Source organism: Natator depressus, chromosome 19, assembly GCF_965152275.1.
Source record: "Natator depressus isolate rNatDep1 chromosome 19, rNatDep2.hap1, whole genome shotgun sequence".
Lineage (NCBI taxonomy): Eukaryota > Metazoa > Chordata > Testudines > Cheloniidae > Natator > Natator depressus.
Window position 1 is genome coordinate 12,985,547 of NC_134252.1, and position 20,506 is coordinate 13,006,052.

At 54.5% G+C, this 20,506-nt stretch overlaps 1 protein-coding gene across 6 annotated transcripts in view; it reads left to right on the plus strand.

Annotated features, from left to right (window-relative positions):
- The window catches only part of PTPRU (protein tyrosine phosphatase receptor type U), a 309,921-nt gene that overhangs the window by 136,118 nt on the left and 153,297 nt on the right, over nucleotides 1-20,506 (plus strand). For all 6 annotated transcript variants that reach the window (XM_074934544.1, XM_074934543.1, XM_074934545.1 and 3 more), the window contains exons 3-7: nucleotides 2,632-2,903; nucleotides 4,051-4,132; nucleotides 5,700-5,815; nucleotides 6,625-6,799; nucleotides 9,512-9,805. In XM_074934544.1, the coding sequence (XP_074790645.1) occupies nucleotides 2,632-2,903; nucleotides 4,051-4,132; nucleotides 5,700-5,815; nucleotides 6,625-6,799; nucleotides 9,512-9,805 (939 nt within the window). The remainder of the gene's footprint in view (nucleotides 1-2,631; nucleotides 2,904-4,050; nucleotides 4,133-5,699; nucleotides 5,816-6,624; nucleotides 6,800-9,511; nucleotides 9,806-20,506) is intronic.

Here is a 20,506-nt window from a genome sequence, read left to right on the forward strand (position 1 = left end):
TGCAAAGAGGGGGATTATCTGGTCAAAGCAGTGTGGTAGGAAATGGTCTTTGAGCAGCATTCTGAACGGATCCGATCGGGGCAAGGCTGCCTTTGCCCAGGCCTGAGAGAAGGCTCTTGGAGTGATCAAGACGCAAGATGATGAGGGCCTGGGTGAGAGCCATAGCTGTGCGGATGGATAGGAAAGGCCGTATCTTAGAGATGTTAGGCAGCAAGAATCAGCAAGATGTCGAGGGAACCCTCGTGACGGCAATGGAACTGCGGGGTGGTTTGGTTCTGTTCAGGTTCTTATACTGCCCTCATCTCGGTCACCATGTCCAAGTGTCTTCCAGTGGCGCAGCAAGCAATGTGATGTGGGGGTATTGGAGAGCCAGGGAGCCCCCTGCTTATGGGGCAGGGGAAGGGGACAGCCCGGCAGAGCTTTCTGGCTACAAAAGCTGACTCACGGCTGAGAAGCTCATATTGCCACATGGATCTGAACATCCTCAGAGAGCAGAGCAGTCTTCTGGCACCGAGGGATGTGTGTTCTCTGAGACAGGCATCATACACTGGGGGTTGAGGCAGAGGGGGAGAAATCAGGTCCCTATATCCTGTGATGCCCTAATCACGGGGGCCTTTTTATTATAAGGCAGCCCCCTGTTAAATAACAACACTTAGAGCTGCTCTCCCATCCTGTGTTACTGAGGTTCTTGCGCTGGGTACCCAGCCCTTTGAAACGCACTCTCCTGCAGGAAGGAGGGCAGTGTCTTATTTTTACAGGTACTGGGTGTTATCCAGTGCGAATGCCCTGCCAGATGGATGGGAGTTTTAAACGACCAGGACTGCCGGGCTTTCCGTCCCCTTTGGATATTCGTTTATCCCGCCTCTGCCCTTGGGAGGTAGAGAAGCACAGATGGGAAAACTGAGGCAGGGATGCTAAATAACTTGTCCCAGGCTACAGAGAGAGTCAGTGTTGAAGGTGGGATTTGAGCCTATCCTGAGGCTCCTGCGCTCCAGTCCCAGTTGAGCCCTCTGTGAAGTCTGTTCCCCCCCTGCCCTCCAGCCACTCTCTAGCTATGGCCTGGGTCAGAGAGTTCAGTTCATCTGTGGGGGAGCCGCAGCACAGAGAGGGCTGGGAGGGGAGATGGGCACATGCCCTGCTTCTGTGGGTCTGTCTGCACTGCAATGGGAGGTGTGGCTGCAGCACGGGTAGCCATCCCCGAGAGAGCTTTGATCTGGCAAGCTCCTGTGCCAACAGCAGTGAGGTCATGGCAGCAGGGGCAGCGGCACGGGCTGCTGTTGGTACTCGAGCTAGCTAGATCAAAGCTAGCTGGGGTACAGCTACGCATGCTGCAGTCACTCCTCCCACTGCAATGTAGACAGACCCTATGGCGTGGGGAGCAGCTCTTGCACTGGGGTTTTCCTTTCCCTCCTTGTCCTCTCTGCACCTGTCTTTGTGAGGCAGGGCAATGCCATGGACTGCTCCCTTGCCGGCATGGCCTGAGGTTGGACATGGAGCATCTCCAGTAGGGAGATGCTTCCTGCTGGTCCTGCATGCTTCCTGTCTCTGTGCACCCAGTATCTGGGGCACCAGCAGCCACCAAGCACTTCCCTTAATCCTCTGCCTGACATGGGAGGGTCAGTCTCCTTCCATTGGCTGTAATCTCTCCTGGCCGGCGGAGCGGCCGCGGGGTGATGTTGAGGCTGGGCAGGGGAACAAGGAGCAAGTGTAACAGGTTCTCTGCCCCAGCTAATAACGCATCAAAACATCAGTCACTGCCTGAGCAGCTTTCCCGGGCCAGCTGCCTGCTTGTTAAGCCGGGGAGATGTCAGAGAGCTCGATAGCAGTGATTTGCCAGGAGCAGCCCGTGGAGCCAAAGGAAACAAATCAATCACATGGGAGGGGAGGTGCAAAAATAGCACTTACCTGCACTGCATAGCTCGTCCTTCAGCCCCTCTGCCCGGGAGCAGGAGTAGCTGGGTTTAGGGCCCCATTCACCATTGCCTTGTACCTTGCGTAGCCAGCTCATCACTCTTCCAGGACCCGAGCTAGCTCGATTAAAGTTAGCTCAGGTATGCCAGCTGGAGCTGCAGTCACGCTCCCTGACTGCATACACCAAGAGAGCCATGCCAAACAAAGACGGGACATGGGAGAGCCCTTCGGGCCTAGGCATGGGTGGAGACATGAATGGGGATGAGAACGAGCCACTGGTAGAAGTGGCTTTGAAGGAGGAGCGAGAGGGTGCTGGGAACTGGCTGGCTGCACCAGGGGTAAGGGGTGAGAATGAAAGAAGAAATGAAGAGCTGATCTCCAGACTTGCAGTCCCCAAGTCAGTGGGCCAGGCCAACGCTGTCGCGTCGCACTGAGAACACCCAGTGCTTAGCGGTAACAGATTTGGCTCTCAAGGTGGGCAGAGGCAGTCAATTGGAGCATTGCTGGCTGGCATGGCAGGATTCATGCAGCTATGAGTCCCGATATGGATGGAGCAGTCGAAGAGAGAGGGTCGGGGATTCAGCATGCGGAGGGCACACAATGGCCAGGGGGCTAGACTACGGCAGCCGTGGGCAGGGAGTCTGACGTGCACAGATCCCCGGGTGACTGGGTGCCGCTGAACCGATAAACCCTCCTCATTCTCCTGCCTCTTCCTCGCAGGTTCCTACCTGATGGTCAACTCCTCCCAGCATGTGCCGGGACAGAAAGCTCACCTCCTCTTCCAGACGCTGAGTGAGAATGACACCCACTGCCTCCAGTTCAGCTACTTCATGTACAGCCGGGACGGCCACAGCCCCGGCTCCCTCAACGTCTACGTGAAGGTGAATGGGGGCGCGCTGGGCAGCCTGGTGTGGAATGTGTCTGGCTCCCACGGGCGGCAGTGGCACCAGGCTGAGCTGGCGGTCAGCATGTTTTGGCCCAACGAGTACCAGGTGAGTTGGAAGCATCCCTCACGACGGGAGGTGGGGAGATGGTCTTGCAGAGGCAGCAGGGTGATTTGGGGCCTGGAGGGGACTTAAGCAGACAGTAACTGAGCTGAATGGGCCCTGGAGGAGAGAGAGGCCTTTGAACTCACTGCCACGCAGCCCTCCGGCAGGGCGCCAAGGGACACCGCACTCAAGCTATTGCAGGGCTTGATGCTGAGCCCTTGGCGGTGCCCAGGGGCCCTACTCCTGAAAAACTCTCACAGCTGCCTCACTGATGACCCACAACCCCCTTACTGTTCCAGCGCTGGGCCCCCCATCACTCTGGTACCCCTCAATCCCAACCCACAGCCCCCCTTTCTATTCCAGCCCTGGGCCCCCCATCACGCTGGTACCCCTCAATCCCAACTCACAGCCCCACCGGCTATTCCAGCCCTGGGCCCCTCATCACGCCGGTACATCCCAACCCACAGCCCCACCGGCTATTCCAGTCCTGGGCTCCCCTCCCCTCTGCCTAGCTTGCCAATGCCCCTCACTCCCAGCCTGCAGCTCCTGTGCCACCCCAACCCTGCCCCCAAACTGTGCTGCTGCCCAGCCAGTGAGGTGTGCCTCCTTTCCTTCCCGCTGTGCAAGCCTCAGAGGTCCAGTCGTGAGAAGCACTGATGTGGTGTCTGTCTGAGCTGCTTAGTGCTGTGAAGGGGGGGCTCGTGGGAGCGCTCTGTGCTCAGTGGGCTGGCATGTCTAGCTGCCAGCCAGGCTGGGTGTAGCAGGAGAGTGAGTCCCCCCCTGTATTTCGGCTCCTTGGCTTCCCATGGCAGCACGTGCCCGGGGGGCAGTGGGGAGCAGCGCCAACGTGAAGAACTATTAAAACGAACAATCATCTAGTTTCCTTTTGGTAACGGTTTGATCCAAGCCAAGACATGGACCCAGGCTGCAGAATTCAAATCTGGCTCCAGAGTTCGGGGCAGTCGGCTGCAGGGATTTGGATCAGCCTGTTGTTAAGATAAGGCCAGGCCCATGATTAAGATGCTGCATCCCTCGGGGGCTTGGGCCCAACTCTGCTCGTCTCCAGGCCCTTCCCGTGCCAGTGTGACCTTGCCCATGGCTGGGGGCAGCAGATCACCTCAATGACAGGCGCGTGTCTGATTGCCCCCAGGTCCTGTTTGAGGCGGTGATCTCTGGCGAGCGCAGAGGATACCTTGGCTTGGATGACATCTTGCTCTTGAATTATCCATGCTGTGAGTATCGCAGCACCCTGGCTGCAGCCTCCTTCCTGACAGGGGCCAGCCCTCACACTGCCAATGATGTGTCCCGCTAATGAGCCACTTGGCGGGACTCTGTGAACTGGATGCCGCGCCGCAAGCATTAACGAACTGCTGTCGGAGCAGGGCCAAAGGGGGATGCTCCAGGAGCAGCTGCTGCGAGGGAAGGGACATGGTGGTTGGGGCTGTGAGGTGGGCGTCTTTCATCAGCAAGGCGGGTGGGCAGCCATCTCCTAGTCAGAAAAGCAGGAGCCCTCAGGGGCTGGGAACCACTGGCTAGCACTGGCTAGGGCCAGGCCAGGTGGGAGAGCAGCCTAGTGAATAGTGCCTGGCAGGGCTGCTTGGTCGCACTGAGCCCCATGCATGCTGGGCAGGGTGCTGGGTGGATGCCCAGCGGGGCAGATGTGATCAGCAAGGCTGAGATATTTATCTCACTGTGGAGACCCCAGGCCTTGAGCTGGGACTCTTTACACTGCAGGGGAATGGCTGAATCTCCCCCCGATGAGCCTCTACATTGATGGGACACAAACCCCAGCTCTGCTCCTTCTCCTGGGAGAACACAGGCTAAACGTCAGGCCTACATGTCCCCTTTAAAAGGGACAGCTCCAGAGGGGAGAAGGGACAAGTTGTCTGGGGCTGGCCGCTGGGGAAGGGAGCTAACACCTCGCAGACAGGATGAGGCAACGGAGTGCAAGGTGCACCTGGGCCCCCTTGCTAAATAGTGGCTCTGCAAAGCCAGACAGTTCCAGTGTGGGTTGGGGGGTTCACCCCCTGCTTCTCCCAGCCCTGGCGCCGTCCCTGCAGGGAGGGAGGGCTCTGCAGGAAATCAGTGCCATCCAATGGAAAACCCCTGCATGGCAGGTGGGATTTCAAGGGTACAGGACTGTACTGGCTCCCAACTTGCAGCTGAGCTTATGATGTCACAGGGTCCCCTGCAATCTCCTCCATGCCTTAAGTTTCCCCGGCTACGTGGTTTGTATACCCTAGAGTGGTTGCACCATAGAATATCAGCAGTGGGGATTTGTATATCCAGGCTGCAGACCTCACTACATTGAGTCCGACAGTCTGCATCTGATGGTCATCTATACCTGATGCTACAGAGAAAGGTGAAAATGCCTCCCACAAAGCACTTGGCTATTTGGGCCACGTTGCAGCTATGGGAGAAAATTTCTTCCTGCTCCCCAAAAGAAATGAAGTTCTGAAGCATGAGCATTGATTGCTCCTAACCTATCCAAATGGTGGGGGAGGGAGCCACAGAGTTTGGATCTGAATATTGGGTTCTTTGTTTCAGGCCCTTAGCTAATTAATAATGATTATTAAATGGTCCAGCTCCTGGTAAAGCCATTAACCCAGAGCGGGAAAGCAGCCACATCCCAGCTGCAGACCCAGAGCCTGGTCTGGCTTTGTGCTCCTGGGATCCAGCACCTTGTTTCATGGGTGCGTTGGGGAGCTCGCCGGGGAGAGGGAAGGTACCGGCAGGTAGCTGCACAGTAGCCGAAGTGCCTGGATCCCCGTGTGACTCTCTACCCCTCTGTTCTGGCAGCCAAAGTGCCTCATTTCTCCCGCCTGGGCGATGTGGAGGTCAACGCTGGGCAGAATGCCACCTTCCAGTGCGTGGCAGCCGGGAAGGTGCTGGAGGCGGAGAGGTTCCTCATGCAGGTAACTGAGGGGTGGTGGGATGCGGGGGGGTGGGGGCTGCTCTGTCAGCGTAGAGCCTTTCGCTGGCTCCCCTGCACCCCCCGGAACTCCCTGAGATGGAGTCGGCTCCTTCCCCACCTCATTGCCGCACGGTGCCCTGGACTGAGGGCTGTGGGGCTGTGACTGGCTCAGCCCCACGGGCCGGATTGTACTCAGGGGCAGGGCTGTACGGCCCACTCTGGAGCACAGGGAGGGGGAAGGAAATGAACAGTGAGGGATGGGGTGGGGGGCCCTCCCCCTATTTGCCATGGAAGTCCCATCGGAAGATCAAAAACTACAGATGAGGGGGAGCCCCCACCCGTAACCAGCCCTCTCTCAGAGGCCCAGCCTGCCACCCTCTCCAAGGCAAAGTGCTCTTTGTGGTCGGGACCAGACCCCCAGGTAGGAGTGGGAGATGTGGGCCGTTATAGTCCCAGGACCAAACCCACGCCCCTCCCCCTGCGCCCCCGCAGGACTCCGCATTTGTGGTGCTGCAGTGCCATTCCCAGCCATTCCTTGTGGGGGGAGGGGACTGCGCTCCCACCCGGAGCGATGCCCCGAGCTGCTCCACAGCGACCCCTGTGGCTGTGTAGAGAGCAACCCTGAGAGGGCTCTGGATGGCTCAGCAGGCGAGGCTTTCAGGGAGAACCCAGTAGGGAGAAACAGGATGCTCCGTCAGACCCAGAGGGGATCACCCCTCCTGCCTAGGCAGCCGTGGGGAGCAAGCACAGGAGGGCTGAGCAGCATGAGCTGTATGGGGACCCCCCCAACACTCTCTCTCTGGCCAACAGAGGCAGAACGGAGTGGTCGCCCCAGCCGCCTCAGTGAAGCACATCAGCCATAGACGGTTCCTGGCTACCTTCCAGCTGGACGAGGTCTCCAAGGGGGAGCAGGATCTTTACCGCTGCGTCAGCCAGTCCGTGCGGGGCTCCGGTGTCTCCAACTTTGCCGAGCTGATTGTGAAAGGTGAGGGCGACGCTTGCTGACACTCGAGGAGGGGCCTTGAGCGGTAGAACTCAAAGCATGTTACAAACCTGTCATTTGAACTCAGGCCATTAACTAACATGATGCTAAACATGACAGGCCAAGTCATGTTTAAAAGGTGTTAGCTGGTTATGGTGAACCCTCCACTCTGCTCCCCGGCCAGGGTTAACCGTGGCCACCACATTACTGTCCTCGTCTACACGCAGGGCACAATCATGTTTGACATGGTGTTAGCTAACCTGTGGGAGTTAACAAGACCTGTTTGTAGTGTGGACGCGGCCTGCCTGCTTCTCTCTGGGATTCATCCCGGACAGCTTGGCACATACTCGAGCCAACATTCTCAAAAGTGGCAGCTGATTTTGGGCCTTTCCATTTCCCGGGGCTCAAGCTGAGATGGCCAAGGCCTGCTTTTCAGAGGCGCTGAGCACCTGCAAATCCAGGGGCAGTCAGTGGGACTTGGCACTTCTGAAACCCGGTCTGAGGTGTCTCACTGACAACTTCTCAGGGGGTTGAGTCTGGTCCACTGTGTTATAATTCTATGTGAATGACATTCCCTTTGCTCAGGGCGTCTCACTGATGTAGGGTGAGGTAGTGCTTCATCCTGAAGGATCCTAACCTGATGGAGTTATATGAACCCAGTGAAGTCAATAGGAGCCGTTCCTTGATTTGACTGGGCACTGGAACACGTTATATGCATCTCTTCTCTCTACCCACCACTGACATGCGTCTGCCTCTGGGGTGGAGCACTGCAGCTGTTCAGCAGTGCACTCCAGTGCTGTGCTGCCTTGCATATTGCGTCATGTGCTGTTAGCTCGACACAAATCAAGGGGGATGTAAAGACTTAGGAACATAGGAAGTGCCAGATTGGATCAGGCCCAAGGTCCATGTAGCCCAGTGTCCTGTCTCTGACAGTGAGCAGCAGCAGCTGCTTCAGAGGAAGGTACAAGAAACCCTGAAGTAGGCCGTTGTGAGATAACCTGCTTCCTGAGTTTTTTTTCCTAACCTCTCGTAGTAGAGGTTAGCTTATGCCCTTAAGCATGAACTCTTAGTTATTTGTTAAATTTGTATTATTATTAGGGGTCTTCTTAAGTCGCAGAAAAATCACACATTTTTTGCAGGTTGGTCACGGCATATATAGCAAATTTTGCAGGTGTGTAACACTTCTGTGAAATTTCCTATGTATGCTGTGACCAACCTGTGAAAAATGTGTAATTTCTCTGCAGAGTTTCTCAAGCTGGGGGCCCAGACCCAAAAGGGGGTTGTAAGCTTGTTGTGGGGGGGGTCGTGGTATTGCCATCCTTACTTCTCACTGCTGCTGGCGTTGCCTGAAGCTGGTGGCGGGAGAGCAGCAGCTGCTGCCTGGGCACCCACTCTGAAGGCAGCGCTGCCACCAGCAGCAGCACAGAAGTAAGGGTGGCAACACCACACCATTCTCCACTCTGCCTTCAGAGCGGGGTGGCTGGAGACCATATTTAATGGGGGAGACCATATTTCACTGTCCTTGATGTGATTTTCATGGCTGTGACTTCGATAGACCCCTAATTATTATAACTGGATCACCTTGCTATCTGGATACAGGTCCAGTCCCTTTTAAAATCCTGCCTCAATGCTACGTAGTAGCAATAAGTTCCACAGGCTAATTGTGCCATCTCTCAATACCCAGTGGGAGCAAGGAGTTTTTTGCTTAGCACAGTGGGACCTCACTCATTCTCACTGACCTGCTTTTGAGAGTCAGCGAACGCAGACAATTAAAAAGGAGGCAGGAGACTGCATCCGCCAAATGTACTGTGTTCATTTATTTTGACGGCTGTGGCGAAGCGTTAATTATCGATGACAGAGTTTCACAGCACCGTGGCAACTGCTTGGAAGCATAGTCTGTAAAAAACACAATGATGTTCTGGTCACATGAGACCTTGCTGCCGCCTGTGCTGTTAAACCTCGGAGGAGAGTGTGTGTGTGTGCGCGCGTGCGCTTATGCTGTTTTTTTTGTAGGTGTGAATTTGTCGTGAGTGCTTTATTTGTAGGTGTGAATTCTAAAGAGTTCTGCTGTGTTCGGGATCGAAGCATGCTCGCGGCTCCAGCAGTATAAATCCCCCTGATCCCACTTACGCTGCTGCCACACACCAAAGACGATGACACAGTAGACTTGCCTACGAGGAGAAATTTGCAGCCATCAGGATTGCTAGCAGTGGGCTGGGTTCTGCTCTTGTTTACAAGGAGTGAAGGCAGAGCGGCTGCTCTTAGAACCAAATGGGAGCCAGCATCCTTCTTATGCCAGGGTCTTTTTAGCTAAATGGAGAAGAAGAAAGTCTGAATGTTAATTTAGTCCCTCTTTGTGTTCCAGCAGCACCTAGAGATCAGCTCCCCGTTGTGCTCGGGGCTGTACACACTTGGTCCAAAGAGCGTCCAGTCTGAATAGACGAGACAGACTAAGGGTGGGAGAAATGATTATTATCCCCTGATTACAAATGGGGTACGGAGGCACAGCGAGGCTAACGGGTTGTATCAAGGACACACAGGGAGTTGGTGGTAGATCGGAGAACTGCACTTGGATTTCTCGAGTCCTAGCACAGTACTTTAAACCACAAGCTGTGCAGTGGGGTTGATGGAAAGACAATGGCTCTCCAGGGTACAAGCACCGGTGAAACAGAAGGGGAACATTCCATTCATACCCCTCCCTTTGTCTTTCTCCAGAGCCCCCCACGCCCATTGCTCCCCCCCAACTGCTCCGAGCAGGTTCCACCTACTTGATCATCCAGCTCAATACCAACTCCATCATCGGTGACGGCCCCATTGTGCGCAAGGAGATCGAGTACCGCATGACCTCGGGGCCCTGGTCGGAGGTTCACGCCGTCAACATGCAGACCTACAAGCTGTGGCACCTGGATCCCGATACGGAGTATGAGATCAGCGTGCTGCTCACGCGGCCGGGGGACGGAGGGACTGGCAAGCCGGGGCCACCCCTCATAAGCAGGACCAAATGCGCAGGTAGGCACACTCCTTAACTCTGGAGGCCCCAGGCTATTGGCTGGTCCTTGATTGACAAGGATCTGCATGGATATCCATTGGGTGCAGTGTAAAACCTGGTCATGATATTTTCTGTCATGGTGGCAGTCTCTGGACATTGTGCTTTTCCGGAACTGCCCCCAGTACCACTAGCCATTGGTATTTTGGGGCTTGTCTACACTGGTAGAATTATACTAGGGTAGTTAAACCACTGAAGTTACACCAGGATGACTCCCCTTGCAGCCAGGCTTATTCCAGTAAGTTTAAACCACTTCCAAAGCGGCAAAAGCTCAACTGGAAAAAGGCCCCTCTTATACTGGAATGAGTGTCCATGTCGGGGGTAGAGGGGCAGGATGGGGCCCTGCTTTTTACTTCACACAAAGCCTAGGAACAAGGATGTGGTCCAGTGGTGACAGAAGGACATGGAAGAGCAGGACTCCTGGGTTTCATTGCTAGCTGTAAGAAGGGAGTGGGGTCTAATAGTTAGAGCAGGAGACTGGGGGTCAGGACTCCTGGGTTCCCAGCTCTAAGAAGGGATTGCGGTCTAGTAGTTAGAGCTGGGGATGGGGAGTTCAGGACTCCTGGGTTTGTTTCCCAGCTTTACCACTGACTCCTTAAGTGACCTCAGGCAATCCACTTAACCGCCTGTGTTTGTTAAAGCTGAAAAGTTGTGGCAAAGGGCCCTATGTCCTTGGCTATTTCCTACGGTGAAGTCTTTGCAGCTCTTTTTATGGCTTTATCAGCTGGCAATCAGACAGATATTAACCGTCAACCCAGGCCGAAAGAAAATCAAAGAACCCCAAAGAAAACCCTCCTGGCGCGGGAGCTGGCTCTGCAGCCTGGATTTACTCTTTAATACACTGACAGGGGATGCAATAAACTGACAAATGATTGTTGCTTCAGCAACTGGGTAAAGCAACAGTCAGAGCTTGCTGGCAGCGGGAGGATTAATAACAGCCCAGAACAATGAGGTTTCGCACCCACCATAACTCAGCTCCAGAGCAGCCGTTTCTTAGAGGCAGGTTGGAAGAGCAGTTGTGGAGGTGACGAGCGGGTTAAAAGGCAGGGGAGCACCTTGTGTGAGCGAAGAAGGCGCAGCAAAGCGCTGGAGCTGGGGTGGCTTTCTGGGCTGAGCAGGGGACAAAGGAAGCACAGAGGGGTTCAGCTAGCTTGTGGCCCCACTGCGCTAGGCACATACCAAATGAGCATCGTCGCCCCGAAGAGCTTGCAGGCTGAGATACGACCATACTGGTGGGTGAGGGGAGATGGGCTAACAAGAATCCCAAGGGAATTGGGAGCTTTTCTGAGGTCTGGCAACATTTGGGTGCCTTCATCCTGTGAGACCGACCCGCTTCCACATTCTTTCTGTTGGGGACCCAAAGGAAAGGAGCCTGAGAAAAGTCTCTAGCAATCTTTCCAGCTCCAAGAAAATGAGGTCTTGCGGATAAAGCACAGCTTCACTGACTTCCATAGGAGCTGGGGTCACCCAGCGCCTCTCGGGGTGGAGATGTGGAACAGGATCCCATCCTTAGACACCATGTGGCTGATGTACATGGCCGGTGCACAGCAAATAGCAATGAACACTTGCTAGATGGTGCTAATATAGCCCCATCATCACAGCCTGTGAGGACCTCTCACTCCTCCTCTGCCGTAGGAAAGTACTAACACCCCACTGTATGGAGAGAGTAAGTGACTTGCCGAGACTCAGATGCAGGAAGTCAGTGGCAGAGCTAGCCCAGAGCACCTGAGTTGTAGAGTGGTGCTTTAAGCACAAGCCCATCCTTCCTCAAGTGACGGCTTCTAGCTGACCTGGCCTCTGACCCTGTGGAAATGTGTTCCATCACATGGGTGGCCAGCTGTCCGGTTTTCGACTGGAGAGTCCGGTCAAAAAGGGGACCTGATGATGTCAGGTCAGATCTACCGACTGGACACCCAATGTCTGGTTACTGCAGGCGGGAGAGGCGGGGAGGTGCTGAGTCATCACCCGTGCCAGCCCTTACTCATCTGGGGCCGCCTCCTACCTGCATTGGGTGGCTGCAGCTCCCAGCCCCGGCTCCACAGGTGAGTCCCTCCTGACCCATGCAGGGGGGGTGGGGAGAGGGGAAGAGCAGTGAGCAACAGCGGGAGGGGCTCAGGCGGAAGGGACAGCTCCTTGGGGGAAGAGGCAGGGCAGAGGTGAGGCCTGGAAGAAGGGGCGGGGCAGGAGTGGGGCCTGGGGGGGACAGGGACAAGGGCCCCTGGAGTGTCTGGTTTTTATATATTACAAAGTTGGCAACCCTAAAGGGTCCCTTGAAATCATTGCGACCGACAGGCTGTGTCAGCAGATGCTTCCTGAGGCCATTGCCTTCTCAAGCTCCAGACTGCACAGCGCCCTCCAGGCAGTGGCAGTGCAAGTCCAGGAGCCATTGGCTGCGTGTGCTCGCAGAACTTCAAAGGGCAGCTGCCTTCAGCTGCCACAGATTTGCCGCTAATTGACTTTTGAGCAACAGCATCCTGCAGCATTCGCTCCGCTCTATTGTTCCTTCACTGCGAGCCTTTCATGAGGGTTGGCTGGGTTGTCCCTGGAGGAGCGGAATGTCCTAGTGTGACTCCAGTCCCTCGGAGACTGGGGCACAATTAGCTGGATTGTAGCAGCAGGGGAACAGCCTGAATTCGTTCCAGGGCAGCACCAGCATCCAGGCTGGGATTTCCTCCACCTCGCCTGGCAGAGGCCCAGACTTCATTAGCAAACAGTCCCCCAGCCCTGACCTCTCCGTCTCCTTGATCCAAGATCAAATACAGGGAGCTCGCTTGCCTGGCTGGTAGCTCAGCAGACCTAGCAAACAAACATGTGTCGGGAGAGGGCTTGCTAACGAAGCCTGCACTCCAATCAGACTCATTAAAGGCTGGTGGGGTGCATTGCTTAAAGCACAGCAAATGTACAGTGCTGATCCAGATCCAGGAGCACTGATCGTCAGTGGGCTGGTAAGAACAGCACTCTGCAGCTGCCAGCATGACACTGGATACAGAGGCAGTGTGGATCGGTGAGCTCCCTATAACGGGAAGCACAATCTGTGTCTAGCATCGCTCCCTAGAGATGAGTGACACTCGGAAGTGTTGGATAAGCCTCCAGATCAGGGATGGGCCTGAGCTACGATGTTCTGACCCCGACTTGGATCAGAAGCTCCCCAAAGTCCCTGCAGCCCGTCGGAGAGGAAGGTTGGCCTTGCCTCTCAGACACAGCCCTGGGGGGAGACCTGGGCTTGTTTTTGAAACGGTACCACTGGCGCAGGCATCGGGGTGTCCCTGTGCCATGGTTGACCTGACGATGGGGGGTTGACCATGAAGATGCAAGTGGGGACACTCCCCAGTCCTTTCAGTCTAGCTTGCGGGAGGAAGATCAGCTGCACAGGCGTCAGCTGTGTAAAAATGAGGGTGGGCGACTCCCTTGCCCAGAGGCAATGTTCCAGTGTCTCTGACTTCCAGGCCAGATATGTGGGGGAAGCTGCCCTTCATTCTCCTGTGCTTGGTTTTAAGCAGACTGCAGGTTTTATAATATTTGCTTACAAATTAAGTAAAATATTTGCCCTGATGGCTAATCCCATTTTAAAGCAGGAGAAAATCTGGATGGCTGTATTTCGGAACGCCCCAGGTGGCTGCGTGTCGGAACGGACTGCCTAACTGTGTGACTGATGACAACACTGCGTACTGTGCCTGCTGAGAAATAATGAACTGTACTCTTCAGTAGCACCGTCCTTCTGCTTTGGCCCATCTCTGATTATGCAGCTCATTCTTTCAGATAGGATAAACAGGAGCACTAACAAGTTGAGTGACATGACCAAGGCTATGCAGTGAGTCAGTGGCAGAGCTGGGAATAACCCCAAGGTCTTTTGACTCTCAGGTGGGCTGCTTTCTTTTGCTTTGCTCTGCAACATCAGTTATGGGTTGCTGCCAGAGGCAGGATATTGGAGCATATGGAGCAGTGGTGTGACCCAGCATTGCAAGTCCTGGACCTACTTTAGCTTCCCACATACAGATGATGTCACAAGTGATACCCCTTCAACAACATGAGTTCTGCCAGGTGGTGGCTCCAAAATCCATTCCCCCCTGGGTTTCACAAACCGCGACGGGAAAAATGCTTCTGCCCCATGGGAGCATTCAGAAGGAGGCGGCCCTTGTTTTAAAGACCTCCCCCAAGTTGGTTGCCTTGACAATGGGTTGCATGAGGTCACAGAGGACAGGAGGTGTTCCAGTGCTGGCGTTTCAGACACTCCATGGCAACAGACTTCCTTGGTGTGCTGGGGATTTAACTGCTCAGTAACTGAACAAAGTCAAAGGGATCACGCTGACATTGAGGAGGAACACGACTGTTGCATGTCTGGTCCCCTTGAAACAGCTGCTTTTACGAGATGATCTGTAGCAGCCGTTTGTTGGAAAGGGTTTGCTGGCTGAGGATGAGGAAGGCACGGACTGCGTTCTCCGGATTTCTCCCATTTCCCCCCACACCTCCGCCCTCTGTCGATTGAGGTGAACTGGAGCCTATAAATTAAACACACAAGAACACTCGGGCTCCTTGTGCTGGGGAAGTAATGGGAGCACTTAACCTTTCTGGGAATGAGCTTGTTTTTGAGCTGGCAGATCCTGAATGTTATTTACAAAGCGATGTTGTAGGCGTCCTTGTCATGTCTCCATGCGGACGGGGTGGGGGGGTTGTGAAGGAGGCTCCATTGCTGCTGACTTCAGGCCCCAAAGAAAACGGTTCGCTGATGTTACGTACTTCAGGTGAGTGCACATGGAAGATGTAAGAACTGACACTGACCTTGCTGCGGTGGGTTGGCCTCTGGCTATGTCATTCAAGGAAATGTCTGCCCCTTGCAGAACAGCCAAGTCCAAAATAGGCCCAAACCCCAAGTCTTCCATGCCGGTCTCAGGCTGGCCCCAGCCCCTCCTCCCTGAGGGTCCGTCTTCTCTCCTCAGCCCCTCCTGGGCTCATTGGAGGCTCCCGCAGCAACTCCCAGCCTTCTACTGGAGTTTTCCCTTCACTCCGGCTCTCCAGGGGCTTCTGTCTTATCTCCGCCCCAGAAGACCTCCTGAGGTCTCTTCAAAACCTAATATTCTATGATTCTAAGGCCTAATTCACATGTCCCGCGTGGCATGCAACGTTGATCATTTTCTCCACCTGGGGAGGCAAGCAAAGTGTGTGGGGCTAAACCCGTCACCCTGTAAAGGGCTGGTCACCCTATGATACGGAGGTTCAGAAAATCCCCAACTGTGACAAGGCCCATCAGCAGGCCTTGAATCTGGGATCTCTGAAATCAAGAGCTGGAGATAAAGGATTGCATCTGCTAGCTGTAGGTGGCTCATCTACCTCTTTTGTGGGCCAGCCACTAGCAGGGGACAGAGAGGCGCACCTTGGTAATGTAGGCCACACATGGAAAACCCTGCTTCATGAGTTCTCAGCTTGGGGGGTCATGGCCTGGCTTCCTGGTGGTTCATGACTTCTTTCCCTCTCTTTCTGGCCAGGGTCCTGGTATTTTTTTTTCCTGTGAACCACTTTTTGGGTCTATGGAATAATCACCATTACAGCTGGGACTTTCAAAGCCGCCTAGAGGACTCAGATGTATCCAAGGCAGCTTTGGAGATGCCCCACTCGGTCAGAGCAGGCTCCAGCTAGGCACTTGCAGCAGCCCTGGAGGACATGCTTCAGAGGCAGATGGAAGAAACCCCACCAGAGACAGTTATGGAATAACCTGCCCACCGGGGAAATTCCCTCCCGGCCCCAGGTGGTTAGTGACTGGGTAGGCGGATAAGAGAGTGGTTGTGGGGCTCAGCACAGGTGAGCAGGCTGGGAGCAGAGGGGAAGTTGCCCATCCACCCTCTCTAACAGTCTGTCTTCACTGCAGAGTTAGCCCAGCAGGTTCGCACTTGGGTGTTGCCCTGTAGCCCCCTTGCTGTCCACACACAAACCCCTCTCACTGAGGTTAATGGTGCTTTCAGCCTGGGCTAGCTGGCCCGTCCTGGGCTGTAGGCTATATCCTGGGCTCTGTTTCCACTCAAGATGATAACCTGCCTGTTTTGCAGTATGGATGCCGGCTAAACTTCTCAAGGGCTGAAAGGCCTCCAGTGCCTTCCCACAATTCCCTGTGTGCCCAGACGGGCAGACAAGTTCCCCCACAATTCCTTGGGAAAGGATCCTAGAACAGCTCAGTTCATGGTGGCCCAGAGAACTGTGGGATGTGCCCCCGGGAGCCCTGGTGACATACAGAGGAGCACGGCACCCAGGGACACTGCAAAGCCCTGTCACCCGTGTGACTGGCCTCGATGCCACTGCACTGACCTGTGTGTGTCCCTAGGGCCCACCCTGGGGCTGTTCATACCTGGGCCAGGCTAGCCCGGGCACTCAGACCCAGGTGCCAATCACCTGGGCTAGCCTACTCCCCGTGCGACCCGAAAGCCTCTCACCCAGCTCAGTGCTTTCCTGTCACCCACAGCTGCTGCTTCAAGCCTTGACAATAGCATTCGCTGGTCAATGCCGAAAGCTCTTGTGATGTGAGGACAGGCAGCCTCCCTCATCAGTGGGCCAGAGGAGGCGGCCCAGCAGAGTCACACCACTTCCTGCCCTGAGACCTGTCTGGGAGGCAGCCAGGGTCGTGCCATGGGGGCGGGGTAGCTGTGGGTTATTTTGTTCAGGAGGGAGTGCGAGTGGAGGTCAGGCAGGGATTTGCTAGATCTGTAGGGTGTAGTGTTGGCTTCCTGAGTTCTGGCCAAACGATTGTCAGACTGAGCGTGGTCACCTCTCTTCCAAGGGTCACTAGCTTCATCTCTCTGGGAGTCAGTCACGGACAACGAGAGGCAGAGATTCATAGATACCAAGGCCAGAAGGGTCAACTGTGATCACCTTGGCTGACCTGCGTAACACAGGCCATGGGCTGGCCCTGCATTCATTTCTGACTGATCTAGAGCAGATCTGGGAGAGAAACATCCAGTCTTCACTTAAACATTGCCAGGGATAGAGAATCCACCACAGCGATGGCTCAGATCCCTCATAGCGCGTCACATGTCTCTTGTGTGGCTGGGCCGGAGAATGGGGGTGGCTGACACCTAACATTGCATGCGGTGTGGCCCTCACTCCACTGAGGGGATGCAAAGTGCCTTGATCAGTGTATGGCCCAGGATTGTTTGTATTCCCCGCCCCCCAGCTCAGTGGCCTCTAAATTTAAGCTGACCCCTTGCCTTGATAGTGCAGGAGTCTCTCCTCCCCCCAGCTATGGGGCCTACGCATCAGACACACAAGGGAGCCCGGCTGTAATGGATCCACTTGGATGCTGCCAGGATGACCCACACGATAGGTACCAATTCTTCTGTAATTCGCCAACCTTCTTGTGAAGCACTTTGTGTGCTAAGCACGATCCATTTCTTGGCAGCATATGGAACCACTCGCCCAAGCCACTGGTGGAAAATGGGCTCCTCCAAGACCCGCTTGCCCCAGAGTCATTTCTGGGAAAGGGTAGCATCTGCCAGCAGGTGCGTGGAGTGCACTTGCCCGTCCTTTGCCTAAGGCAGCCCTGGAGCGATGGGAGATTTCCAACACAGCTGCATGCCACCAGCCATGACTGACACTCTTCAAGCAGGAACGCCTACGTGTAATACAGCTGTAGTAGGAACTGTAAGCACAGGCGGCTCCATGCTGGCACTAATTGTATGGATATATTCAGCAATATTAATGCCAGCAGACATCCTTGTTAGCTGATCTCTAGCTAAACCACTCGTAGAATCTGCTTACATTGGCCTGGGGGTGCCAGGCTGTCTGTTTTCCACCAATCATTTGAACACACTGAAATAAAAAGGAGATTGAAGCTTAAAGCCTGGCTTTCCATCAGCGCTGTGTGCTGCTCTCCTGGCAGAGAGGGCTAAGGGTGGGGCACTGGGAGTGGCTCATGCCCAGCAGAGCGGCAGCTTGTTCTCAATGTGAGATATGAGTCACAGGGGCCTCTCGGCTTTCCTCTTCATGCCTCCTTTAAGCCCCCAGCTCCTCCCTCTTCCCCCAGGTGGGGCTGTTACACATTGTATTGGCTCTCATTTCAGGGGCATCAATTCTCTCCTCCATCCCTGTCTCATGGGGCTCAGCTCTGGGGTGATCTATACAGATGAACCCCAACCACCAGAAGGTGTTGGGGTCTCCAAATCGGGGTGGTTAGCCCTGGGAGGTTAAAAGATGGAGCCATGTTCCTGTCGTACATCTAAGCTTCGGAGAAGGTTAGCCTTGGGCAGGGCAGAGCGGGCGCATATCCTACATTGTGTGGGAGCTAACAGAGCTGCCCGTGAGCCCTTTCACCAAGCTGTCCACATCCACCTGCACTGTCCCCAAAGGAAATCCCACCCAGCATTGCCCCAGCGGAGTGCTCACCAGGCAATGGGTGTGATGCTATCGTGTGAGCCTGGGGAGTCATCTGTGGGGGTATGTGGCAGGGCTGTGGGAAGTGGGATTGTACTGGGAATGTCAGGACAATCCTGGGAATATTGGCACGCCGGCTGTCCTACCTTAGCCCCTCCACTTTCCCTGCAGGGGGATCTAAGCTGCCCCAGGCTTCCTGGTGGGAATGACTCCTGGTGGATTCAGGGCTTGGATTTGTGACTTGCTGCCTCTGTCATTGATGTAATATTTTAGCAGCATGGGTTGTTTCTATGTGTATTCCACTGAGTACGCATGCGCTCCGTGCACTTGGACTCAGAGAATTCTTGCAAGCAGTGTACAATAGGTCTGTGCACATGCCCTTGCCCTTCTCGTGCATCCAGCTGAGAGCATAAAGGGAAGAGCAGACGGACCATTTCTCCAGTTCCTTCTCACTGCCGCATGGCTTGGGTCGGAGCCTCCAATGTCCAGTGCTCTCCTTTGATTTCTTTGATCTGGAAATATTTCAAAGATTGCATTTTGTGTATAGTTCTTTATAGTTAATAAATTTTAACAGTTTTTAGCAGAGTTTTGCAGCTAGACAGATTCCGTGCGTCGGGAAACACGTTATGGGTAATGGACTATTCCCAGAACTCTAGGCTTCAAAAACTGTATGTCCTGCCCTCATTTCTTCTTGGTTAGAGGCGACCATCAGCGCTGCTTGTACTGTCTCTGGGAGGCATGTGTTGCAGCTAGCTCTTTCCCTGGTTGTACCCATGAGGTGTGGGAGTTCCGACTTCGAAAGCACCCCATGGAGATGCCATGAGGCCCCAGTGGGATCCAGGCCAAGGGACTGCCCAGAACATCAGCCTGAATCGACATGGCATGTGCTTCCCGCCAGGAGGTCTGGCTCTGGTGCGAGGGAATCCATGCAGGTCTCCCTCTAAGTCTGCTTCGAAGACATCTAACACACCTCTGCCTAAATCGAGCAAATCTGCTCATTTAACTCCTGAGGACTTAGTGTGTCCTTAGTCCCAGGGCCATGACTCTGAAGCCTATAATGCCAGTGCTTTGTTGGTACCAGACTCTGTACCAGCAACACCAATTCCACCAACATCATCCTGGCCAAAAAGGTGGGGTCCATCGGTTCCAACAATCAGAGCTTCAGCCACTGGTGGTACTGTCACTGTCTCACACACCAGCCACACACAGCCTACGCCTCCAACCCCATCAGCAAGAGTGGATCGGACCCCTTGCACTCCAGGGGGACATTTTTGCTCTTCCCGAGACTCAGTTTCCCCCATTACTGGGGCCTTCTGTTACTAGAGAGATTTTGACTCAACCAGGGGATGTTACCTGTGACAGAAGCCTATCCCCTCTTCCATCTACCAGCTTGCACCATTCCTCCATCGGAACCGTCAGTACCACTGCTGGACCCCGACCCCTTTTTCTCTTCCTCGGGAGAATCTGAGCCACCAGAGGAGCAATCACCCCTCCTCCAAGAAATGCTAGTCAACACAGGAGATCCAGACACTCCTGGCACCAACCTCCACCTTGACATTTACCTCGGGACAGGTGGTACCCAGGAGGTGTAACTCCTTCCTGACCCAGGTTATTGTCCATCCTGGGGAACATGGGACCCGTACACCAGATATGCAGAGCCTATGCATTCTGCTAGGGAGTCACTCCACCATTCCCCTCTGAGGAAACAGCCAACACTTCCTCTTGACCCCACAAAGTGGGACAAACCGGTTCCACTGGTACCGACAAGATTGTCGTCTTCATCTCCTGGTGAAGCAGTCACTGCAATATGTCCATCCCCTCTGGACAACTATAAACAATTTCAAGATTTATTGTGCAGGGTGGCAGAGAACTCCAGATCTCCCTAGAGGAGGTCCAGGACTCTCAGTGCAAACTCCTGGATATCTTGCAAACCATCAGGTCCAGTCAAATAGCACTTCCAGTTAATGAAGCTACCCTGGAATCTGCTTGAGCAGTCTGGCATACTGCAGCCATATGTCCCCCTAACCCCAAGAGGGCAGAGAAATGCTATTTTGTTCCAGCCAAGGGAGTGAAATTTCTCTTTTCCTACCCTGCACCATACTCTCTGGTTGTCCAGCTTGCCATGGAGAGATCTGGACGGCAACATCCCAAATCCACTCCTTCTGGCAAGGAAGCTAAGCTTGTTGGGAAGAAAGGTCTTCACATCTACGAGCCTTCCATTTCATATAGTGAACTATCAAGTGCTGTTGACTAACTACGACCGTCTGAACTATTGCAAATTCACAGACTTGGAAGACAATGCACCACAA